The sequence below is a fragment of the Osmerus eperlanus genome, chromosome 26, assembly GCF_963692335.1.
Source record: "Osmerus eperlanus chromosome 26, fOsmEpe2.1, whole genome shotgun sequence".
Lineage (NCBI taxonomy): Eukaryota > Metazoa > Chordata > Actinopteri > Osmeriformes > Osmeridae > Osmerus > Osmerus eperlanus.
Window position 1 is genome coordinate 2,432,354 of NC_085043.1, and position 27,081 is coordinate 2,459,434.

At 40.5% G+C, this 27,081-nt stretch overlaps 1 protein-coding gene across 1 annotated transcript in view; it reads left to right on the forward strand.

The window, feature by feature from the left end:
- The window catches only part of dbt (dihydrolipoamide branched chain transacylase E2), a 59,302-nt gene that overhangs the window by 19,425 nt on the left and 12,796 nt on the right, over positions 1-27,081 (forward strand). The window contains exons 6-10 of the mRNA XM_062452676.1: positions 5,833-6,076; positions 17,051-17,217; positions 17,370-17,447; positions 18,194-18,385; positions 18,645-18,716. Of these exons, the coding sequence (XP_062308660.1) occupies positions 5,833-6,076; positions 17,051-17,217; positions 17,370-17,447; positions 18,194-18,385; positions 18,645-18,716 (753 nt within the window). The remainder of the gene's footprint in view (positions 1-5,832; positions 6,077-17,050; positions 17,218-17,369; positions 17,448-18,193; positions 18,386-18,644; positions 18,717-27,081) is intronic.

Genomic DNA, 27,081 nt, shown 5'->3' on the forward strand with positions numbered 1-27,081 from the left:
AATGTCTTCCACAACCTTAACTTTTTCAATTAAGTTTTCAAATAAAACTAATCTAATCTCTGAAAATATCTTATTCCTTGCAAATCTTTAACATTTTCAAAATGGTGTCAAAAAATCTCAAATATAAACCAGATTATTCTAATAAACTGGCCTACTTCCACACCCTTTACTTTTTCAATTAAGTTTCAAACAAAATGATAATTGCTCATCTCTGAAAATAGCATTAAATCCACGCTAATCTTAATAACTTTTTCAGAATTGTACTGAAAAATCTCAAATATACACCATCTTATTCTAATAAAGTCTAGCCTACTTTCACAACCTGTCAATAAAGTTTTTAACAAAATTCAAATAAATTACTCATCTCTGAAAATAGCATTAAATCCACGCTAATCTTAACTTTTTCAAAATTGTGTCTGTTTGTGCACTTTCTGAAAATGTGTTGCACTGTGAATTTGCACTGTCAGTTCTGATTTTGAATAAAGGATTGGAAATTAATGCTTTTTTTTTTTATCCGATTCATCGATTAATCAAAAAAATAATCGACAGATTAATCAATTATTAAAATAATTGTTAGTTGCAGCCCTTCTGGGCTGTATGGCCTAAAAGATTTCACAATATAATTTGATGATACATTTTCGAGTCCATTTGTTTCAATAGAAGGCAATCCGCAATGCTGTGGCTAATCTATCTCACACTGCCGTATTTGGATGCGGTATGTGTTGAATTTTTCCAACTTTTGCATTGCTTTGGAAGAATTGCTAATATGCATCTTTCAACAGTACGTTTATGGCATCACAAGAGAACTTTTTGTTTGATATTTGTAGTGAGCTAGTTATAACAAATTATTGCGGGGCTGAATACTCGATTCTGTTGCCCTACAAGAAACATTTCACAATTTTCACAATGTTCTACTCCACCTGTGCAATACTGTTTATGAGGATGCGGAAGATTGCTTGCACTGTTTGTGTAGATTGCTAGTGATATTTGCATTAAAGTTCTGTACGGTAATTTATGCTGTCTGGTGTGAATGGGGCTGTGAAAAATCTTATTTCTGAAAGGCTCTGCCGCACTTAGCAAGGTATAGTCAAAATCCATATTGTAGGCCAAATTCATACCAGTATATTTGTATAACATTCATACAGTCCACCCCTAACTGCCAGTATTACATTTTGTCCATTTGAAAGTCAATGTTTTCAAATTTGACATCCCTTAGGCCTATAGCTAATAGGAAAAAGAGTCCCGAAGAACAGGTGAAGGTCCACCAGGACTACGACCATCGAAGGCTGAAGAGATGGCCTTTCATTTTTGAAAGTGTTGCAGCATTGTCTTCATTAGACTGGAGAAGTGATGGGTCAAAAATGAACGTGCTGAGAATATTGTTCAGGTACTGCAGAAAAGCGGTCAGGCTCGACAATATATTCATCAGGGAATGATAAAACATCCCATCTTAGTCTGATCTCTCTACTTTTGTGGTGTATTTGTGCTTCAAAATCAAGTATCTCTTTGAGTAAGGAAATGCCATGTCTGACACATTCAGATGGCAGGTATCATTTAACCCTTGTGTTATCTTCGGGTCATTGTGACTCTTCAGTCATTGTGACACCTCCACGTGTTGCGACAACTTTAACTCATACAAAAATAAAGTGAAGCATTTTCTTTGAACTCTCGGGCTGTCTCACACCCCCCACAGCGCAAAGGTTAAAAGAAAATGCTTCACTTTATTTTTGTATGAGGTAAAGTTGTCGCAGCACAATGATGGGTCGTTGTGAACCTTCGGGTCGTTGTGACCTGAAGGCAGCACAAGAGTAGAACAAACTCAAGGTTAGTTGAGTAAAACCTGCGAGCGGGCCGGTTAGCTTCACAGAGTATGTTGCCGTTGTAACTAACTAGTAAAAGACTAAATTTTCTCTAAACCCGCTTTCTGAAACATGCTCCATAAGTCACTTGCAAACTCGACTAGACAGCCACCTCAATGAGATGGATAGTACTGTTACCTGCATTGCAGCATACTGTTTTATCCAAAGGTTTGGGCACTGTCGCGGAAGTTTTTGAGGGAATCAATCGTTAAGCTGAAGTTGGATGAAGTACAGAGTTAATGTTTATTTGAAGTATGACGTATACATAATAACGTTACCAACATAACGTAATCGACACCAACATAAGACAAAGACAATTCCATACAGCTCCATCTAGTATTCTAGAATGGAACCGGAGTCGAGCAGACACCAGCACTACCCAGCTGATGGTCCTGGACTCCCAAGAACATCCTTCAACAGACCATTTTATAGCACACAGTTCTCAAAAGTCATTGGTCCATCCACAATCATGATACAGACATGCAGTTGTCCCATGTCATTGGCTTAAGGCCGAATTATACTTCTCCGACTCCGTTACGGACAGACGGACGGAGTAGGACGGATTGGTTGAATTTATAGTACTCCGAAGGCTGTGGGTGCTGAAAACAATTCACCGCCAGAAAAGTAGGTGGCGCTGCACTGCAATGCTAGGTAGGTTATCGAAAAGTCGGAGCAAATTTACAAATTAGCTGTTTCATCAATAAAATAAGCACATTTTCAGCAACTACACTGCCCATTTCTCATCACTTTTTAATTCAGATGCTGATTTACATATACTGTTTAGCTGAAATATGAATTGTAAAAATTTACAGCAATGGCGGTAAAAGGATTCTGTTCGTCTTGTTGGTCACGGCAACCCCGCCCTGACGCAAGCAGTTCTTAATACGGACCAATCACAGCCAAGGGGTATCCGTAAAATGACTGACGGACGGATAGTCAGGAAAATCAGGAGGTGCACGTAGAGCTCTCCGAGGGGCTCGGAGAGGGCGTTCCACGTCGGAGAAGGCGTTCCCTGTGTCTGTGTAAACGGAGTAGTATAAATCGGCCTTCACTCCCTAAAACAATACAATCATTCAGTACAATCAGAGTTGAATCAACATTATCTCCAGACCAATTGTCTCAAAGCTTCTTCCCCCCAGGTGACAAGAACTCTTAAGCCACCCAGACTTCACGTCTCCAAGTCAGGCTGTCATAAAACTCCATGAGGCATTTACCCCAAATGGTCAAACTAAAACAATCTGTATTTCTAAGGCTATTTTAGTTTTTTGTTGAATTCATGCAGTAACTTGGACAATTAACGCAAGTTACTTAAATAAGTAACTGTAATAATCAATGTCAAAAACGAACGTGTTAAATTACTTCGTTACTCACTTAAATAAAAATATTATGTAACGCGTTATATTACCCCCAACACTGATCATCACAAGCATGACTTGAGGGTACTTACACATTTTTGGCACAGCGACACCTGCTGGTCAGGAAATATGACAAAAGTCTTTGCTTATAACTTCTGAACAGCTTTGACCAAATATGACAAGATTTATCTTTCGATTCAGTGCGGCATACCGAGTCAGTGTCGAATTTACTCTTGACGGCTATTTGAGCGTCGGCCTATTTGACTTGTCATACTCATTGGCGTATCGTTATGAAACTCGGTGCCTTTGGCTGAGTTTTAATTGAGTTTGACAGATAGTATATTTGTGTTTCAAGAAATTGAAGCTTGTTCATTGTGATTTTACAGAGCAGTGGTTCTCTTCAATTGTCTATAGCCTAAATAGATATGACACAGAGGTTTTACATTAAACACTGGAACTGGTACCTGTCTGCCACTTCAGGATACGCCTGGGCCAACCATGCCCAAATGGCCTCCTTCAGCTTGACGGCTTTCTTCTGTCCACCAGCGGGTTTTAGGTTGCTGCCACAACAGGCCCTGATCAACTTCTGACCACAGCTCCTGCCAATGGAGACCTTGAATATGGCCCACTCGGATTCCATGTCCACATCCTCTACGGACAGGATCTTAAGGCGCAGCCAAGGTGAGGAGGGTGTCCGGTTTGGCAACCTCAGAATTGCGTTTTTGCTTCTCTATTCTGTTGGCTTCATTGGACCTGGATCTTCAGCACGGACTGGGGAGGTTTACAGCCGAGTGTGAAACGGCTGCGAGGGTCAGTACCACCAAGTCTGAGGCCATGGTTCTCTGCTGGAAAATAGTGGATTGCTCCCTCCGAGTTGGGAGTGAACTGCTTCCCCAGTCAAAGGAGTTTAAGTATCTCAGGATCTTGTTGGGAGGAAGGAGGGTGAGATTGACAGGTGGATCGTGCAGCGTCAGAAGTGATGGAGGCGTTGTACTAGACCATTTGTGGTGAAGAGGGAGCTGAGCCAGAAGGTGAAGCTTTCCATTTACCAGTTTATCTACTTTCCACCCCTCGACCAAAAGAATGAGATCGCAGATGCAAGTGGCTGAGTTTTCTCCGCAGTGTGGCTGGGCTCAGCCTTAGAGATAGGGTAAGGAGCTTGGACATTCGGAGGGAGCATGGAGTACAGTTGCTAGTCCTTCGTGTCTAAAGGAGTCAGTTAAAGTAGTTTGGGCGTCTGAAATACCTCCTGGGTGCCTTCGTTTGGAGGTTTTCCTGGCACGTCCAACTGGAAGGAGACACCGGGGTAGACCCAGAACTCACTGGAGGGATTATATATCTCATCTGGCCTGGGAACGCCTTGGGATCCCCCAGGAGGAGCTAGAAAGCTTTGCAGGGGAGAGACATCTGGAATACCCTGCTTGCAACCACAACCCGGCCCCAGATAAGCAGAAGACGATGGATGGATGGAAGGGTGGGTGGGTGGATGGACTGGAACTGTCGAACAAGTGCATATGAGATAGTAACACAGGAGATGAGCCCTGGCTTTTGTCCCGTACTCTATGCTGTATGGTTTAAATACACTTTTTAACCCTTGTGCTGCCTTCGGGTCACATGACCCAAAGGTTCATAACGAACCATCGTTGTGTTTACTCAATTTTACCCAATACAAATAAAAAATAATTTTCTTTTAATCTTTGCAATGTGGGGGTCTGAGACAGCCCAACGGTTAAAAGAAAATGCTTCACTTTGTTTTTGTATGAGGTAAATTTGTCGCAATACGACGGTGGGTCACAATAACTGATGGGTCAGAATGACCCGAAGATAACACAAGGGTAAAATTGTCCCTGCAATGTCTGCCTCTAAAAACACTTTTTTTAAAGTGTAATTTTGAACAGTAATTTTAAGTTTATAAATCTGCTTCTCTAACCATTGTGAGAAATAGACGATTAATTATGCCAGTCCCTGAACAATAGAAAAAACATATCTCAAAACACTCCAGAGCATTGAAATCCTGTTTCTGCCTACTGCATGCAACTTTTTGGGCAAACAAACAAAACCCAGATGTGTTTTTTTGTTTAGTTTGTTTACAGAAAGATACAGAAGTTTCCAATGCTGAAAACATAAATAATAATGGTAATTTGTGCAAATTGGTGTCCCAACCTACTTTTTTCTGTACTGTATATTCTACTAAGCAACATGGAATTTTTTCTTAACACATTTTGAATGATCAAGTAAAAGTTGAAATGACATAAAATGCTCATGTGGAAAAATAAATGTGTAAACTTAACAAAAGTTTCGTATTTTTAGGTATACAGGGTTTTTGAAAGTGTAAACCCAAAAACAAAAGAATGTGTATTGTAGTGCCAACTGTGATTTAATCCTGGTCGTTGTGGGATAGTAATGTGTTGTGTGTATAGTGCGTGCAAAATGCTATAAGTTTTGGTACAGTAGTTAGGGAGTTATTTAGCGCCATGGGGCACCAAAAGAATAATTGCCATTTCACAACATAATGATTATATGCAAAAAATATGGATCTTCTGATGTGTTTTACACAACAATTGTCGGTAAATTGACTGCAATTAACATATTTTTCTGTTTTCCTTTAATATTTTAAGATCAAGTTAAGTGAAGTGGTTGGAACTGGAAAAGATGGACGCATTCTTAAAGAGGACATCCTCAACTTCCTGGCTAAGCAGACAGGGGCCATCTTACCTCCCACTCCATTCCTTGAAATCCAGACCTCTGCAGCCATACCCTCTGCCACCAAACCTAAGGAGAAGGTGGCACCACTGAGTGCTCCTAGCCATGTCATGCCCAAACCTGTCTTCACTGGGAAAGATGTCACAGAGCCCCTAAAGGGTAATGGCTAAAATGAGTCAACTACAGTTTATTTATTTTACATTTGTTCATTTAGCAGACACTTTTATCCAAAGCGACTAACAAGAAAGAGCTTTAGAAAAAGTGCATAGGTCAAAATTGTAGGGTGTGCTTGCTTGCGTCGGTTGCAGGTGGGTCCGTTCCCTTAAGTTTTTCCCTTCTAGTGATATTTTCAAGCATTTAGCCTACTCATATTGCATAATTCATTAAGAACCCCCTTTGAAACAAGCTACTGTAACAATGTTGTCACCGGCAGTATTTCAGATGGAGTCGCGATTACAACAGTACCATCTTCTAACTGAAAATATGCCCCCAAAAACTTAAATAAGCTTGACATTTATGTAGGGGGAAATGGCTAAAGCGCTGGAAATGAGAATGTTTCTTTTGACATAAAGTTTAGGCTGTGGCATTGAAGACAGCAACGCACCACAAAAGCTTGAGTTTAAATACATTATTTAATGTGACATTACTTACTGTACATGCAAGTCTTGATTTGCTTAAATGTACATGTGCTGCTAGTACACCACGGCACGATACGATACTCGCTGTGCAACAGCACATATATGCATGTTGTATCCATGCGTCATTGCTAACGTATGCTGACGTTGTGACGTAGGCTAGCACTGAGTTCCCTTTTTTGACACGAGGAACTTTTTGCCACAAAAACTTAATTTCAGCCTAAACTGTGCAACGGAACGTAAATAAAGATTCTGGCAACTCAATCGCTACCAAGACGAAACTTTTGACACCAACGATGTCTATGTAGTCCAAATATTGACGGATCCTTAGGGGTGGGAAAATAATTAATAATAAATAAATATATATGTGAGAGAACAATGGTTGTGCTCGCCAAAGGCGTGAGCACACCCAATTAAACAACATGATCCTCCAAAGTGCTAGAGTGTACCTGGAGGAAAGCAAGCAACAATAATATAATTCACAGCGAGTACAAGTAGTAATCAGTTACAACTTACCAACAAGTGCAACAAGTCCCTCAATAAGTGTCATTGTGTTCCTGGAGGATCCAACATATGATCCAACAAATCTTTCTTGAGTACCGTTGTACTTAAGTTGTACTTGTTTTTTAGTTAACGTTAGACCTAGCTAGAATGTTATCGGTAGCATACATTTTCAGGACAAATACATTGTCATTGATGAAAAAGGCTTAAATTCTTGTGGGAACAAATATTGATGTGGGCTTTGAGTATTTTAATAAAAAAGTGTGAAACTTTTATCACAGTTTCAGCTAAATTCTAGATGATTTCACAAGCTTCATTTTTATGTGGGCTGTTTTTGATTGATGAATAGATTGATTGCCTAAACCTCGAAAGGAAAAATATATCTTATTAATTGCAATTACACTAACCCTAACCCAAGGCCTAATAATTTGCACATCTACCGTTCCAGGATTGTTAAAATCCCTGTAAAGTGACAATAAAATCTGTTTTTTGTTTTTCACACCACAGAAAAATGTGTTCCTAAACACCGTCAAATTTGAATGATTAACTCAAATGTGTTGAAATCTTGAAAAATGAGCAGTTTTCTCAAACGCTGAGGGCGTTTCCACTGAGGTCGCTGAAACCACGCCCACTCGCGGGAAAGCTGCTCCTCTCTCAACTGTCAAATACCGCTACAACAAAAGGGTTAGACTCTACAAAAAAATGGATGCACCTAGCAGGATTGGCTTTACACAGCCGTATCAGAATCAGAATGGGTTTTATTCGCCATGAAGGAATTTGCTTTGCCAGGAAGGTGCAAACATTAAACATATAGGAATCTAAAATTTTAATATGTGGACTAACTATACTAAAGGTACATAACTAGCAATACTAAGTGGAATTAGAATTAAAATAAACTACAATAAAATATAATATAAAATATAAGTTGCAGTAATTTACAATATAAAAATACAAAAAATCCACTGTCTTAATGGTTGTGGACTTCAGGAAGAATACAGCCCCACTCACCCCCATCACCCTGTGTGAATCCCCAGTCAACACTGTGGAGTCCTTCCGCTTCCTGGGTACTATCCTCTCCCAGGACCTCAGGTGGGAACTGAACATCAGCTCCCTCACCAAGAAAGCACAACAGAGGATGTACTTCCTACGGCAGCTGAAGAAATTCAACCTGCCAAAGACAATGATGGTGCACTTCTACACAGCCATCATTGAGTCCATATAAGTTTGAGCCTACTGAGACGGAATCAAATTCAGAGGACATGGACCGGCTTCCTGGGAATCAATCTTGTCCTTCTCGGGCAGCAACCGAATGTTAATGTTTATGCAAGTTAGCAAGCTAGAGTACAGTAGCACAATATCGATATGTAACTAGCATGACTTACCAAATAACGTTAGGCTATCAACAAATATGTTTATTTGTTTTAATAACAGCTTATGCGCTCTAGTTACTAGAGTGTTAGGGGAGGGGCTATGCTCTGTGCCTCCATGGAGGCATGGTTCCACCCTCACCAAAAAAATAGACAAACTCGAAATTCACTTTACAGGGACAATGCAGTCAAAATATTTTCTTTTAGATTGGTATACATGCCATATACTGTTGGAAAGCTATGATTCTTGTGATTCTATCGAATTCAACAATTTCTCGATTGAGTCGAAACGGCAGGTACGATCAACATCTTTGTCCGACCACGAACATGACAACAAGAAAACAGAGACTACTCACCTATCGAGGCTCAGAGTTGTCAAGTTATACAAAACATCCCAACAAAAATGGTCCATTTACATTCTCAAAGGTCCAAACAATCCAATCAAGTAAAATATTTTGTCCAAAACACTGTGTTATATACATAAATACCCATGGAATCTTGTTGCATCATTCTTAACGCTGCGTTCAACGTCTCTGTGACGTTAACAAAAAAAATTATGCCTGGCGCAGGGTTGCCGAGGTTGTCGGCGTCCCTGGTGTGTATTTTGTACTTTTGTAATTCAGTTTCGTCACATTACGTAACTTTCTTCTGTGCTAGCTGCATAGTCTAGCTAGCTCACGGCACACGATTGACATCCAACGTTGAAATGCTGGCTGGCAGCCACTCGCTAGCCATAAATGTGTAGTGGCTAGTCTAGATCTAGCGATTGATTTGCAGAGATTTCGGGTAATATAATAAAAGATCTACATCTTTCTTTCTAGTCGATGTATGCAAAAAGAAATGGAAGACTTTGAGGGACGGATACAAAAAAGAAAAAAATAGGGAGAAAGAGCGGTGCAGGAGTGGAGCAGGTCTAGGGAGTGGTAGACCGTGGAGGTACACTGCGGTCATGAGCTTCCTAGCTCCATTTCTTGAATTTAGGGAGACAAGTGGCAACTTCCCCAGCGAGCCAGAGCCCCCAGCCAGCCAGCCAGAGCCCCCAGCCAGCCAGAGCCCCCAGCCAGCCAGCTGGGGACTCCTCCACCAGGCAGTCCCAAATAGCCTGAGACACAGCCCCAACAATACCTGCCACAGTGCTTGAGCTCACACGATAGCTGAAACTGATCGTCATGAACGAATCCCCCGTGGCAAGGTATCTACAAAGAAATACCATACATTTACACTATATTTTAGTCTGAGAATACTGAAATATAACAGTTTACTGTAAAGGCTATTAAAGCTTACCGTAGACAAATAGCGAGGCGTTCAGCTGGGCTGATCGCCTCACGGAAAGAGGTGTTTAGCCTCGCTATCCGGGGTCCCACTCTGGTCAGCAAGTCAGTCAGGTGGCTGAGCGGTTAGAGAATCGGGCTAGTAACCAGAAGGTCGCTGGTTCGATTCCCGGCCATGCCACATGACGTTGTGTCCTTGGGCAAGGCACTTCACCCTACTTGCCTCGGGGGGAATGTCCCTGTACTTACTGTAAGTCGCTCTGGATAAGAGCGTCTGCTAAATGACTAAATGTAAATACAAATACAACATCGGCAAATTCCAGCCGGCACAAGACCGGTTACATAGAGTGCGGGTGGCATTTAATCTTTCACTCGGCCTAAAAAGTGTGGAAAGAGATAACCTATTGTGTGCAGTAGATAAGATCATGTCAGATCTAGAAAGCGTATCGGATTTTTGCTTAATGTGTGCATAAGTTGTATTTTGTCTGCACACTTTGCCATGACATTATACGAACTACAACAGCGACTTAAGAGAACTACAGCTCTGCATTAATCTGTCTGACACGCCCCCGAGCGTGGTGCACTGTGGGAAGGCAAGCGGTGCAGAGCGTTAAACGCTGCAGTGTGAATGCAGCGTAAGTGGTCGCCTGTTGCTCTACAGTCATTCACATAAACTCTGTTCTAACTTCAGTTCAGATGTCAAAATCCCTAAAATCTTGGTCTCAAAATGGCCACTGCACTCTGCCATTTCGATTGACACATCATTTGACCCAATAGGAGCTTCTATGTCCTGTCCATAGCCTTCGACAGCTATCTAGTACCAGTGTGCCAAAGGGGTTAAAGTGAAAAAAAATCTATCTTAAATCTATCTAAAATATTAAACCTCATGTAAGTTCCCAAATTATTATTTTTTTTTAAATCCTCACGGCCGGACATCTGGCACGGTGCCGGAATACTTTAAGCCCTGGCGCCATGCCCACCCCCACCTACTTTTTCTCTGTGAAACTTTTTCACTTAGCTTCAATTGGTTCACAAATACACTGGCAGACCGTATTGCCAATTAAATTCTGAAGACTTTGATAGGCAGGTTTAGGGGTAATTTAAGTTCTTGCATAAAGCTTGCTCACATGTTGTTTGCCCATGCGCTAAACCAAAACAGAATGCGTATGGTAATTGTTGACACTTTTGGATCTCTAATCATGGCAAAATGGATTGGTAAAACAAAATAGTTGCTCCAAGAAGTGGTGAAAGAATGCACTCGGCGGAGTCTGGGAGTCTTTTTTTAATGAATGAAATTACTCATTGATCTTTAAATAACAAACCAAGCAGTATTTTAGGAAATTCTAAGTAAAATTATATAACAAACATGCAAATAAATTAAAGTACATCCAACTCAAGTACATAGATTTAACACACCCATTATCAATTGTATTAGCTGTGGCTGTGTTGCTTACATAATACCAATGTCAACTAGGCATATTTTTTACCCGTCTATGGTTTTTAAGTTGGAAAAAATAGCGAACTCACTTGAGTGGTCTGGTGTTAATTTGCACTTTAATATTCAAAGTGCAGTGGTTGAGATGGATGGTGATGCAGTATGTGGCATACTGAATGTGATGTACTGAAAAAGTATAAAAAATAAATCAGCAGACAATACTGTAAGCAAGTTAAACACTTTAATTTATTTTGGTTTTGGTTTGTGCCAAAGTGCAGGGCCCAGTTGTTCAAAAAGTTTAATCGATCAGATTTATCTGGATTTTGAAATCCCATGTTATGCTATCCAGGATCAAGTGTTGTAAATGAGACTACAGTATTTTTCGGAAATAAACCCGATTTTTATAACCTGATTAAAACATTTTCTTGTGGTGTTGCAGTTTATATTTCGAAGCGGCTTACAGAACGTTTTTATAACAAAACAACAGTAGAAACACTTTATTCGTGAATGTTATTTAACCCGTTAAGGAGTAGCGTCGCACATATGTGATCGTTCGAATGCGGATCTCACAGCGTAACGTTGCATATATGCGTAGCCGGTGAAGCCACCTCCCCGAAATTTATTTTTGCAGGTTGGGATGTCTGCTAGCATTGTAGTAGCATTGCTACGAGTATTATGCTAGCTAACTTAGCCCGTAAGCGAAGTAAAGCTAGCTAGCTACCGTTTCGGAAAAATAGCTTACGCTTTGGGGACCGTCAGAAATATTTAGAACTTGCGCGTCTAAAGGTAAATATTAGTTAATAGAAAACATACATTAAGCACTTACTTACTTTAGTTTTCGAAGTGTTACACAACGGCATGCAGTACTGCCTATACTCGTGCATTGCTTGGTATCATTGTTTCCGTATCAAGTGCGGCATATATTCCAGTGCGGTTTATAATCCGATTTACAAACACAAAGCTCCCATTCTGGTTGGGTGCAGTTTATAGAAAATGCATCTTATTTTCCGAAAAATACGGTACATATAACAATGTAGGCTACTAGCTACGTAAAGAACAGGTTCAATAGCCAGCATGGGTCACTATTAAGTGTTTTGATTTGAAGAGACAGAATAAGGCAAAATAAAACAATCCAAACAGTCAGAGCCATCATCTGACCCACAAACAATTAAAAACAAACATGTATGCTTTCTTCACAAATACAATGTGAATATTTTGAACGTGGTTCAAAATCAGAAAAAGGTTAAATGTCAAATATTTTTTTGAATCTCTCCTTTTAGGAGGCGGATCTCAAGTCTGGCTTTGATTTGCTGAAGTTGGGAAAGAGTGATTTGTTCCTCTGCCAGACGAATCTGTACTTCTGCTCTTTCACATAAATAAATGTAATGTGCTACATGATACAAATATGTTAACATTTTACAAATTTCAAGCTTTATATGTACTATACTTTTTTTTATTTTGAACAACCAATTTTTAAGATTATATTACTACAGTGCCTTCCTCTGAAGTTTCCTTAATTAAAATATCCGTAAAAGCAAATTTTATTACAATCTGAAACTAGAGAGGGTACAATTTCTGGGGAAATCTTCTTGGGAAATTGTGGGGTGTGCTTGCGTCGGATGCATGTTTCCAGGCTGTGAATATCAACACCCTGTATTTTTGTACGCCCTTCGACTGGTTAGCTTCTGCAATTCCCACACAGCAGAAGTCTAGTAGTTAGCTAGCTCTACAATATACCGGGGCTAGGCCTGAATCGAGGAGCAAAACTGAGCACAGCTGCCAGCTGTAGGTATATGCAGGTAGCAACGCTAGTGCTAAATAACTATTTAGCTGGTCGGCTCCGGCGCAACGCTAGTGCTAAATAACTATTTAGCTAGTCGGTTCCATGACGCTCGGTAAACGTGTGCTGACGTTGTGACGTTAGGCTAGCACTGAGGTCCCTTGGTGCACTCAAGGCACTTTTTGCCACAGAAACGTTGTGAGCTACTAAACCGTGCAACGGAACATAAATAAAAAGCAAGCAACGCAATCGCTACCAAGACGAACCTTTTGACACCGACGTTGTCTATGTAGTCCAAATATTGAGGGATCCTTAGGGGTGGGAAAATAAATAATAATGATAATAAATATATGAGAGAGAACAATGATTGTGCTCGCCGAAGGCATGCACACCCAATTATTACATAAAATGAAGAGGAACCTGTAACAAGATAATAATGATTCAAGAATAAAGTAAAAGTGTACCCAAGCTATGTTGTTAACTAACGTAAGCTTACAACATTGCCTAGCCAGCATATCTTGTTTGAGGAAAGTTAGCGTTAACGTTTGAATAAACATCCTTAAATGGCCTTGACATCTTAAATCCACCAAGATGTATGCTGGGTTAGCTAATGTTCAATAAAAATGATAGAATAATAGCTAGCTAGCTAACGTATTAGTTGAATATACCTTTCCTGAACTGAGTAAATGCTTGTTTGTTTGCTTATGCATCGGGCTGGCTCTGTATGTAGTAGTTGTGCGATAGCAGGATGCAGTACTGTAGTCAAAACCACCTAAACTGAGACCAAGTCAAGACCAAGACCAGTTATTTTCCTACCTTAACACTAAAGTGGCAATCTTGGCATGCAACTTAGTGTTATTAACAGGTCGGAAGCAGTATGCAGATGACATTAGCTAAAGTTGATGTAGGGTAACATCATTAGCTACATAACTATGTGGCTTGTCATGTCATTGTTGTTCGAAAGCAAAAGTATATTTTGGTGAGGGGTGAAGACATTTCTCAAGAGTTTTGGTACAGATGCAGCTTGTATAAAATATCCTAGCATACTAGTGCAGTATAAAACTGAACAATAAAACCCGAAAACGATGCTCCACTCCATCTGTGCAATACTGATTATAAATCTTATTTCTGGAAAGCTCTACCGCGGTTAGCACGGTATCGTCAAAATTCATATTGTAGGCCAAATTCATACTGGTATATTCCTGTACCGTCCACCCCTAGTTTGTAGTTTTGCTGACTCATCCTATTCTCTCATTGTGAACTTCAGTGTGAAAGACTAGTTTTAATGTGTCAAAAAATTCATAAAAGTTGTGAAACGTGGCATTGGGGACAGGATATAGGATGTATTGGATTTAATGAAAACGCTAACATTTTCACTGGCACAAGTTTGTCCAATCTTCCCCAAAATTGGCATGGATTATCAGATGGATTATTATTAGTTTCTCTGTAATGGCTAATTCAATTGAGTGCCTAAGCCGCCACATAGTAAGTCAGGTGATTTCTCAGCAACTCTTTGATGCAGTGACTCCAAACTTGGTACATGTAGTCAACCCTATTCTGAGGATTTCCTAAAAGTTTTTGGTGTCATTTGACCTGTTGGGCAGCTTGGCCCCCTCATCGCTGCTTGCAGCAATATTTGTAGTATGGTGTTATAGTTTGTAGAAATTATCCTGAGTACATTCCCCATAAATGCCTGAAAATTGGTTATACCTGCCTCATTTATCATGGCGAATAAAAAAGCCATGGGACCCATAAAGTCCACCATGATGGAGACGCGTTATACTGCAGTTGGTCTATAAATGCGTAGCCCAACATTATCAACATTCTATTGTCGGCTGACAATGATCACGTTATCGCCAGGCAGAAGTTTAAACACATGGGAACATCCTAAATATGCAATGGTCTGATAGATCCAGTTATCCTGGCAAATCATTTATTGTTCTCAGGGCACGGTCCAACGATTGTAAATATGTGACACGCTTCAATGAAAAGGGCCGGTTGTCGCCAACTAATTTCTGTTATTTACATATTGTGAAAGTGCAGATTGTAAGCTTCTGATTGTAAGCTTTTTGTTTCATACATTGAAATATGCAGTGAAGAAAAGAAAAAGGAAACAATATTCACACGATCAAATTCCAGGATCTTGCTTTCTTGACTTATCCTAGATGTGTGTTTTAACATTACATTTAGTCATTTAGCAGACGCTCTTATCCAGAGCGACTTACAGTAAGTACAGGGACATTCCCCCGAGGCAAGTAGGGTGAAGTGCCTTGCCCATGGACACAGTCATTTGGCACGGCCGGGAATCGAACCAGTGACCTTCTGATTACTAGCCCGATTCTCTAACCGCTCAGCCACCTGACTCCCCCTGACTCCATCTGGCACCCAGTATTATTGTACTGACTATATTGCACTGTACATGGCCCAATTATGGTTCACATTGTGTTAACTTGTTCGTGCAAATTGCATCTTCTGAAAACAGCCTGAAAGATTTATTCACAGTTTACCAGGTCATACAAAGAGATTCATCCTGTGCGCAATGCCTATTCGTTCTAGGGAAAAACCGGCTGCACTGTTAGGCAAATCACATCACGCATGACACGCCCACAACTGGAAGCTTAGGTAAACAAGAACACATAATGAGTATTTAGTGATCCTATACATGTTGTTTATTATATGGCTTCTTCAACACGTTACACTTTTGTAATATGCAAGAAAATGTAAAAAATCTAAACACTATTAGCGTACAATGCGGAATGCCGACAAGAACCCCTTTTCATTGGAGTGTGTCACATATGAGAGGCAAGTGTAACTTGTTTGGAAATTCTCAAATTTAGTCTGAAATTCATCCTTTACTGTACCAGTTTGACTCTAGTTCTCAGTGTGGAGCACAGGCTACAGCGCATTGTGTGCAAACTAAATTTGCATTTGAAAAAGCTGTAATGTTTTGTATGTAGGCGATGTATTGAATGCGATATCCCATTCCCCCTCCTAATCACCAAGTAATGAATAGGCAGATTGGTCTCAAGTCAACTACCGTCCTAAGGTTTTGTGAAGATTTAAAACTTTTCAGCCTTCATACAGGGACTAAATGGTTGCGAACAACTGGTTTACTACACCCCCAACCACTCCCCCCTAAAAACGTACCTGCCACTTATCTGTAGAGCTTTCATCTGTCATTAACTGACATGTGATTGCTAAATACACATTAAAATAATCTTTCATCCAAAATGTGCATAAAGTTTGTAAAAGATAACTGTACAATTGTGATGTTATTAATGAAAAAGGATATACTTTGTAATTTATTAAAATTATAAAAAGTATTAGATGCTTTTCAAAGAGAGAACGTCAGCGTTCAACAGAATTCAACTGGTATGTCTCTATTCTATGTGATAGCAAGCAAAGTGACCAAGTAACGCGTACAACGTGTACAACGGGAGTACAACGGTACTTAGGAATGGTTCGCTTGACCCGATGTTAGTTTCCTCAAGGATCACAATGACTCTTGCTTAGAGACTTGTTGCTCTTGTGGTTAGTGGTAACTGACTTAAATTTTTGTATTCGCTGTGATATATTGTTTTTATTATTGTTGCTTGCTTTTTTCCACAGGTACACTTGCACTTATAGCAGTTCAGGTTGTTTAATTGTAACTTGTTTAACTACATGCTCTTATGGTTCTTCCCTTTGGCACTTATTTTGGTTGTTCACAATGTGTGCTTCATGTTTTGGCTACTCTCAATGTTTTGTGGCTATCTCGTTATGATCAGTGACCTATGCACTTTGTAAAGCTCTCTCTTGGAAGTCGCTTTGGATAAAAGCGTCTGCTAAATGAATAAATGTAATGTAAATGTAACGTTCACATTAGACTAGCTACTGTAGCCAAAATTAAAACATTTGCCGAAAAGGCAGAGATTCAGCCCAGAAGAATTGAGATGGAAACACTTGTCAACCAAAATGATCAGATGTGTTTATAGGTAACAGCAAATATTGGACTGATGAACAGTGCACAAGACAACAATGTATGGTGTATGATTTTAAAAAAATGAGTATGATTTGAGTGTCTACTTCCCTGCTCAGATGGCTCAACAGACTGCCTTTTTATATAATTTGATGCACTTCCTCTGTTGTTTTTATTTTAAAATAGGGTTCCATAAAGCAATGGTGAGGACAATGACTGCAGCCTTAAAGATACCACACTTTGGATATTGTGATGAGGTGGACCTTACACGGCTAGTAGAGCTGCGAGCAGAGCTGAAGAGTTTGTCTGAGTCCCGAGGGGTCAAGCTCAGCTACATGCCCTTCTTTATCAAGGTGTCCATTTTATCATTAACCCCTTTTATGAAATAAGTAAAGTATTTACATGGCACGTCTATAGATGATGACATAAAGCTATATTATATATGAATGTTGTTGACTCAAACTTGTAACAATCTTTCCTCACTATTGTCTTTGTGTGTATGCAGGCAGCCTCCCTTGGCCTGTTGCATTTCCCAATTCTCAATGCCTCGGTAGATGAATTCTGCCAGAATATCACCTACAAGGTAAAACTGAATCAATTGGTGGTGTTTTGAAGTTCAATACGTTTTCTCTAAATTAGCCTTTTTTGTGCCTCTTGGATGCTAGGACTCGCATTTTAGATGTTTTTTTCTGTGTGGTGTCTGAGAGCGCAACAATAAAGGACAGACAAATGTGAAAATGTAATTTATCAAGCTCCATCACCACAGTCACCATCCGTGTAGACAATTTTGGTCTCACTCGAGCTAGATAGGGTTCGCTATGGACTATCACCTTGTATCGATAGGGTGGCTGTTAGTGACCATTTAGCAGCTGGATGATGCAGTGAAAAAGGATACCAAGGCGAGGGTAAGGTGTACGAAATCATGGTGGTGTTTATTCAAACAAACCGCTACAGCAGTTCAAGCATGGCAGCAACACAAACACCCATGTGCAGCTAATGCACTTCATATAATTCTCTTAAATTTGAGCAAAATAGCCTTATTAGCTTTCCCCGGTGTGATTTAGAAAACTTTAAAACACTGGTTGATAAAACACATCTAGGAAAAGTCTAGAAGGCAGGGTCTTGGAATTTGAGTGCGAAGATACTATTTAATTTTTCTTCACTGGGGTCAAATGAACCCTGCTCGGCGCTTCTAGTGTTAAATGAAGAGACAGAGGCATGGATGCCAAAACACCGTATCCCAGTTGTATATGTGTCCCAATGGGTGGTGACGTAACACTAATTAACCTCTCTTTTTGCTTGTATCTGTACCCTTGACTCCTTTTTCAGGTAGCCCACAACATTGGCTTAGCAATGGATACAAACCAGGGTCTGCTGGTTCCAAACGTGAAGAACGTACAAGTGCTAAGTGTGTTTGACATTGCTGTTGAGCTCAATCGACTACAGACACTCGGTGCAAATGGGCAGCTTGGAACCGCTGACCTCATGGGGGGCACTTTCAGTCTCTCCAACATTGGCTCAGTAAGTGCAGAAGGGACCTAAGTCGTACTGTTTTTTAAGTTGAGATCCATAGATACTAAAATGAGAAAGTTATAGTACTGGCATAGTCAACTTTCTTATGAAAAACATAATTGTAAAAAAAAAACTTAAATGAATGATGAGACCTTTATTATTTTTTGGGACTGTGGTTAGTGGTCATTAAGGAATTTTCTTTGACTTAAAATGTTGACATCCTAAAAAAATATCTAATGTTGTACTTTAATGTTTGTGTTTAACTCAGATTGGAGGCACATATGCAAAGCCTGTGATTCTGCCCCCCGAAGTGGCCATTGGTGCACTGGGAAAGATTCAGGTTTGTGGATAATTACTGAATCAATAAAGTGAAATGTTAATAGCCTTATTATATAAAGAACATGGTGTGTTAATCCCTAAAATATATAGCTAGGCTTGGGAACTTACAAGACACACAAATAAATGAATAATGTGGACAGTGAAGGTTTCTTTTGTAACACATTAGATTACAATAACTACAATGTAACCACAAAACAATACATATTGCAACATTGTAGTTACATAGATTTAGTAGCACTTTACGGTTTAGTAGTACATATTATTATTATGGGAGAGGTTGGGTTTCCCAGGGGTAAGTGGGTGTCAACATTGATCTTGCTTTGGTAACCAAACCTTCAATTGCCCTTTACACCCATCCCCATACTGTGCGTTCTTAGTATTTTATAATTGGGTGTGCTTGCCTTTGCACTACATAGACAATGTCTTGGTCCTGATTGCATTGCTTGTATCCGTGCAAACATTCTGTTTGACAGTTTAGGCATAATTTTTGTTTTTGATGGGAAAAGTTAATGGTGGCTAACTAGCAAGCCACAGTCACAAAAGTCACTAACGTCACAAATCTACGCGTGATTACCTAGATTAGCCTAGAACAGTGGTTCTCAAAGTGGGGTCCACAAACCATAGCCAGGGGGTCCGCAAAATTATTTGCCATAAATTATAACATTGTACAATTAATTGTAAAATGTATGTGTATCATTAAAAAGTGAACAAATATATAATAATCTACAGATGGGGACCATTTGCATCAATAAAACAAGCATATTGTGTCCATTTAAGAGCACAAAGGGTACGCTGAATGGATGTTTATGGGGGGTCCTTGGAAAATGTTAAGCCCTGTAAGGGGTCCCTGGCCCCAAAAAGTTTGAGAACCCCTGGCCTAGAACATTAGTTTAGCAACTTGTTAACTTCTGGGAGATGGCTAGCTACCTAAAACGGCAAGACAGCTGCAGAAATGCCACAGGCAAAGGCCAGGGTGATAACATGTAGCTTAGCAATGGTTCCAGGCTGTGATATTGTGGTGGGAAATTGATTATTGGGAAGGTGGCAACCGGAGAAGTGTACATGTGGTCAGATTTTGGGGCCTAAGATGGCGGACTGAGGCCTGCGCAGTTAGAATTATACTCTGAACAGGATCAAACCAGAACAGGGAAAAAGGCTGATGGGGAAATGGTTTGGCAATCTTGGGATGGGAAAAGTGTGTTTTGATAAGAGTGGGCTGTTATTACATAACAATGGATTGCTAGACTCAATCAACAGGATGCTCCTGTCTGAGAAAGGAGGGGGTCCAGATAGCTTACAGCTGTGAACGACCTAAAAGTAAGGACTTGAGAGCTAAAAGTAACCCCCAGGGTCAAAGGCATGTCTCAAAAGTAACAGGCAAGGCACCCTAGAACAGTGAGGAGAAAGGGGGGCCAGGGTGAGTCAGCATGAGAGGATGGAGACTGAAGGCTGAATTATACTACTCCGACTCCGTTACAGACAGACGGACGGAGTCGGACGGATTCGTTGAATTTATAGCACTCCGAAGGCTGTGGGTGCTGAAAACAATTCACCGCCAGAAGAGTAGGTAGCACTTCACTGCGATGCTAGCTAGGTTATCGAAAACTCGGAGCAAATGTACAAATTAGCCGTTTCATCAATAAAATAAGCACATTTTCAGCAACTACACTGCCCATTTCTCGTCACATTTTAATTCAGATGCTGATTTACATGTACTGTTTAGCTGAAATATGAATTTTAAAAACGTACAGCAATGGCGGTCAAAGGATTCTGTTTGTCTTGTTGGTCACGGCAACCCCGCCCTGACGCAAGCGGTTCTTAATACAGACCAATCACAGCCAAGGAGTATCCGTAAAATGACGGACGGACAGATAATCAGGAAAATCAGGAGGTGCACGTAGAGCTCTCCGAGGTGCTCGGAGAGGGCGTTCCACGTCGGAGAGGGCGTTCCCTGTGTCCGTGTCCGTGAAAACGGAGTAGTATAAATCGGCCTTGATAGTTGGGGTGAACTGGAGTTGAGATGAAACAAGGACATTGAGGGGGGGCTTTCTGGGGGCTTTGGAGGAGAGAAAAGTTGATCAACACTATAAGAGCCAGGGGATGCGCACGCAGTTTTGGGATGGATAGGAACGGGTTAAAGATTGTGTAATATTGAGAGGCAGGGCGGGGGTCTGATCCTCATATTTGTCTATATAAAGAGATGTCCAAGGAAATGTGAGGGCTTTTTGAACCTTCCGTGTATGTATACCAATGCTGCCGTGCTGAATAAACCACCAAGCCATCGTGACTTTTGAAAGATATTCTGTTTTAGACAATATTTTTGATAATCATTCTGGAAGACGTCTAGTTCTTCAACAATATCAACACCCTGTATAATGATGATCATAAGTCCTGTAGAGCAATCAATGCCATTCTGAAAGATTGGAGTGGATAAGCACGAGGTGGGTTTCCTTACTCACAGTGCGGATAGCCGGTCACATTACATGACCCACTAGTCTTCAGACAGGGACGTTGATACTGACACATAATGATCACTTTTAGTAAACTTGTTATATTAGGCAGGTATATTAGGTTTTCCAGAAATGCATTTAAAGCTTATTTATGTTTTTGGGGGAATTCTTTCCATTTGCAGAGGGTACTGTTTCCAGCTAAGATACTGCCAGTGACGACGTTGTTAGATTAGGTTAGGACCATTTTTACACAGGATTGACCAATTTCTTCATTTTCATGCAACCTTTTCAAATATGTGAGGCTTCAACATAGCCTATCACCATTCCGTCTTGCACTAAGGGAAATGACAAGAGAACCCTGTTTCATTATACACTTCAATCTTAGTATTTTGAAGTGTAAATGAGCAGCAACAAAAGTATGCTTTCTAATCTATGCCATCTTCATAAATAAAAAGTATGCAAACGTATTTAAAATATACAGAAATATCAGTTGTAAAATTTCAGTAATAAAACAGACCCATCGGCAACCGACACAAGCACACCTCACAATTTCCCCAGAAATTGTACCCTCTCTAGTTATGTATATTATATTTGTAAAAGACTTTGCAGTTTAATTACATAACAATTTCTTTTTTGTGCCTACAATGTTTTAACTATAGGGATTGTTATGTAGTAATATGGTAGTTAATGTAACCTTTATGGTACCCCTAATGTTGCCCATTTTTGTTTTGACCCTGAAACAGGTCTTTAAGTTTTGTAATTCAACATTGACTACAAAGACAATAGGCCACTTTCATCCAACTCTGTTGAACTATTTAACGCTTGAAGTGCAGAGCAGGGGTCAATTCTATAAAGTGCATTAGCATCACTACATGGGGGTTTGTGTGTAGACTTGGTAAACGCAATTCACGCCTTCAGAGAGGTGTGGTCATTTTGTGTTCATCACTAGAAGTGTGGAGCGCCGGCCGCAGTTAAGAAATTAAAAGTAAAACAATATTTGCACTCAGTCCTTATTATACTCCAACATTTTATCACCCAGTATTTTTTGCACTGACTACATTGCACTGTTCCTGGCCCGATTATTGTTCAAGTTGTGTTAAGTTGTTAATGCATATTGCATCTTCCGAAAACAGCCTGACAAATGTAGCCTATTCACGGTTTACCAGGTAAAAAGAAGAAAAAGAAAAATGTATCCTGTGTACATGTAATGCCCGAGATTAGCCTATTCATTCTATTTAGTAGGATGTAGGCTAAAATGAACGTATGACAAAAATGTATGGCGAACTTTCAAGGCATTCTTGAAAGTTGACACAACTACTTCGGAAACATAATATTTAAGGGTACTTGACTCAGCCAATCTGCCGATTCACTACTTGATTAGGAGCGGCGATGAGATCATACTTTTACAGACAAACACAGCCTACATACGGCTGCACCGTGATGCAAATCGAATCACATCACGCATGACGCGCCCACAACTCAACTGGAAGCTTATGTAAACAAGAACAAATTGAGTATGTAGCGGTCCTAAACATGTTTATTATATTGAGTGGCTTATTCAACATTTGTAATATGCAAGTGAGGAAGTCACAGCACTGACAATAGCTCACTGGGATAAGATGGTCTCCTGTGAAGTGCAAGGTCATAGGTTCAAATCCAGCCACAGCCTTCAAGTCTGTCATGATACTCATTATCTGTTTAGTGAAACAGGAATCCAGGTACATCACATGGGGGTCAGATGGCTGAGCGGTTAGGGAATTGGGCTATTAATCAGAAGGTTGCCAGTTGGATTCCCGGCCGTGCAAAAAAATGACGTTGTGTCCTTGGGCAAGGCATTTCACCCTACTTGCCTCGGGGGGAATGTCCCTGTACTTACTGTAAGTCGCTCTGGATAAGAGCGTCTGCTAAATGACTACATGTAAATGTAAAATGAAACAAATATTTTACAAATTAAAAAAAAAAAAATATATGTTTTCGGCTTCAATTGTGTAATCCAGTGCACAATGCAATGCCCGAGATCAGCCTATTTATTCTATTAAGTCCGTAGGTGTAAAAGGAACAAAAACGTAGGCTATACTAAATTATCTGTCAGGCAAGTTTTAGAAGATATGCACATATGCGCTACTGCTCTTGCGTAACCCGCTATCCACGCTTGGAACTGGAGTCCCAATGTTGGCCTAAAGAAAACCACAATAGACATTCTCCATCAGTATATTATTCATTGCCTATTATTCATGGATTTCAGTCACGTGACTTTTTGTTGCAGCCGCCATCTTGAGGAAAGATTCGCAGCCTCTCCCCAGGTCTCCTCAGTGAGAATGAATGATGCACACGAAAGTAGCATACCTTACCACCGACAAAAAACCTGCCAATTTTGACGTTTGCTGACATCTACATTTACCTCGTTCACAATTCCTCTCCATACACCGGGGAAGCCCATTTAAAAGCACTGAAGCCTACCGCTACTTCACCTCAGGATGGGTTAATGATCCCAAAATGTATCATCTGGAGATGAAGAAAATGTTCTTGATCACAGAAAGGGTAAATGGCAGTCTGTTAATCAAGCGATATTAACATTACACGAATAGCGTTTATCACTGAACTGAATTGCCATCAGATTCTGTTGTAATATCAGTCACATCAGGACACCAAATGAAAAGTAGTTTAGCATACTAACGCCACTCCAACAAGTAGCAACATAACATAATTCAACCATATAACTGTTAATAATGTAAATATAGCTAATTCTAGCTATAATGGCTAAAACTATATAGCTATATAGGCTTAAGCCTCAAACTTAAAGCCACTGAGGGGCTGCTATCTGGACTTAAAACAGTCTATGGCTAGTAAACTAGCTGACGCACTCTTCTAACTTACACCGCTCCGTAGCTGGCTGTAGAAATCAGACATAGTCATCGTTGCGTTTGATGGTCATTTATTGTTCACACTGTTCTTCCAATGAACTTGCAAGTCCATGTGTCCATTAAGCTCCAACAAACAAACATTTTCATCCACTTGAGCGTTTAACGTGTGTAGCGATTTGAAACGGTCAAAAACTATTTGTGCTCCTCCCATAACAGCACCCCCTGTTATCTGTTGAAAGGTTCCTACTTAAATAGGAATCACTCCCAAGCACACTAGTGACACCAGTGGACAAATTGTGGCCTACACCCAAAACCTATGAAAATGGCTCTTACAAACCGGACCCTAATTGTAATGACGTACAGGCATGACAATTCAAACATTTATAAGGTACAGAGCCATGGTCAAAAGACAAGTAGTCACCTTTCTCATTTTCCTGAACAGACATTTTGAATGCACTGCTACCCTGTACCCTCATGCAGCAGGCAAAGTTTAGTCACAGGCTTTGTAAGTACTCCAGACTTTGTCTGCAGACGCACTGAGCGAACAAATCAATTTTTGTCCTGGAAAGCCTCCAACACGCTTCCAAGCGGCCAGGAGCCCCATGGGGCACAGGGATCCATTATGACAATAACATCTCCTGGTTTTAGGTTTCTCTTTGTTTGATTCCATTTTTGTCTTTCCTGAAACAAAGGTAGATATAAACGTATCCAACGTTTCCAGAAAAGATCAGAAATGTACTGAACTTGCTTCCATCTTCGCTTTACATACAGATCATGCGATTCAAACTATCCAGGTGGCAATGATGGTTTCCCTTTCATTAGAAGAATATGGTTGGGAGTGAGTAGCTCAAGATCATGTGGATCACCTTTGAGAGGATAATTGGATGCTTCATTTCCTTTAATGACCAATCAAGGTTCCAACATCTTGGGTGCGTTGCTTCCAATCAACAGGTCCACATTAGCCTTAATGCTGGGGATTTGAACTTTTGACAGATCTCCTTCGGTCACAATGTTATCTGTATTGACAGGCATTTTCTCTTGGCTGAGGACTTCTGGTAGATTATAGAAGAGGTTTTTCTCCAACCCAGACACTTCCAAGTCGGAACACTCATATGCCGGCACAACCCTTTCGTGTCCCATGGTTTGCAGCAAAAAGTGTGTTCTTCTACCAGCCAAGTTGAGTCTTTTCATGAGATGTTCTGAACAGAAATTGGCAGTACTGCCAGGGTCCAAAAATGCATAGGTGTTAATTATCCGGTCTCCTTTGATGGATTTGACTTGAACTGGCAAGATGGAAAGAAGGCAGCGATCCCTACCGGCCCCTGTATGACCACAGGTTTTATGAGATGCTGTAATGTTGCATGTGACCTTTTCTTTGGAATGCTCTTTGTCTGTGTTGGCTTCATTTCTCCAGTCGATATGAAGCACACTTGGATGGTTTTGACCACAACTCCTACAGGTCAGACGCTCACTGCAGTTATGACTCCTATGCCCTGCACATAAGCAACCGAAGAAAAGCTCTTTCTACCTCAAAGTCTATTTTATCTCTTATTTTCCTTCTTTTTGAACCTTTGACAGTCTACCAAAGAGTGACCTTGAGAACAACAAACACAAGTAGAGTCAACTGTGGAGACATATGAGACTGTCTTTAAGTCTCTGTGGCTCTCATTTGATGACACAGATGCAACGGTGGTTGCAAAGCTATTTCCCTTAACTGTATTCCCTGTGTGTGGTTTTGACCTGTTAACAACCTTTGAATCAGAATTTCCTGATGACGTGTCCTGAATGTCACCAAATAAAGGGTCTGAGAGGACTTTGACATGTTTTTCGATGAATGAAACCAAATCCAACAGAGCTCTGCGGTTGGATTTTTCCAGAAAGTCATGTGCAAAAGTTCTTCATCGCTCTCTTAACCTAAATGGTAACTTAGACATCACTGCACTCATGTTGCTCGTCATGTCCAACTCTTGGATGTACTGCAACTTATCCATGATATTACAACATGAACGCAGGAACAGAGAGTAGGTTTGTAATGCATTCACATCTTCTGATTTTATTGAGTGCCAAGCCAAAGCCATGTATTCCATGGCTTTCCATGTATGCAGCAGCTATTTTATATGTTTATGTTTATATGTTTTATGTGTGTTCGTGCAACAGCCTTTTTGCATGAGCATAACTTTGAGCAGGTTCAACATGTTGGCAACTGCGTACCAGCTCCCTTGGCTGCCCTCTAGTAAACTGCTCCAGGTAATACAAGCTCAGGAAAAGGTCACCAGTGCTGACCTTTTCCTCCACACCTTGTTCAAATGCTCTTTTAAATTAGATATATTGAAGAGGATCCCCATCAAATAGAGGAATATCTCTGGCAGGCAATACCATTAAATGTTCCTGTTGAACAAGGGCATTTTTGATCTCATTTTGCCTTTGCATAATGGTGCAAATATCTCCAAGATGCCTATCATCCACTGGTTGAGCATTGAACGGATAGGGCTGACTTTCCTCCTCAGGTTTCCTCCCTCAATGCAGGTTACGTCGAGTAGGATGCCTTTTATCTGCTGGCTGAGCATGAAGCAAAGAGGGTTGTAACTGTGGATCCGTGTAACTGTACTGTTGTGAGTTGCTAGGATTAACCCGGTCTTGTGGTTCAGTCCACTCCCTGGGTTGAGTCATTTGTTGCCACCTAGCCTCCTGTGGCTCCCTAACATTTAGTGTTGGGTTAGTTCCTTGATTGCGGTTTGTTTTGCTGAACTGGCTGGTACTCCTTTGCCATTGCACTCAGCTCACGTGCTTCTTTTCTTTGTGCCCTTTTCAGGTAGAAATTCATTGCGTTTGACGATGCCCTCAAAACACTTTGAATGTCTGAGGCCTGTAAAACGGCTAATTTAGCAGTGGATGCTTCTAGCAAAGCTTCCAGCTGTTCCTTTTTAGCTTTTGCTGTTGCTCTTCCAAAGCCTGTATTTTCTTTAAAGCTTCCACACGAACGAGCAGTGCTGCTCTGTCGGCCTCTTCCTTGACTCTGGCAGAGGAAGCAGTGGTTGATTTTCCACTGCAC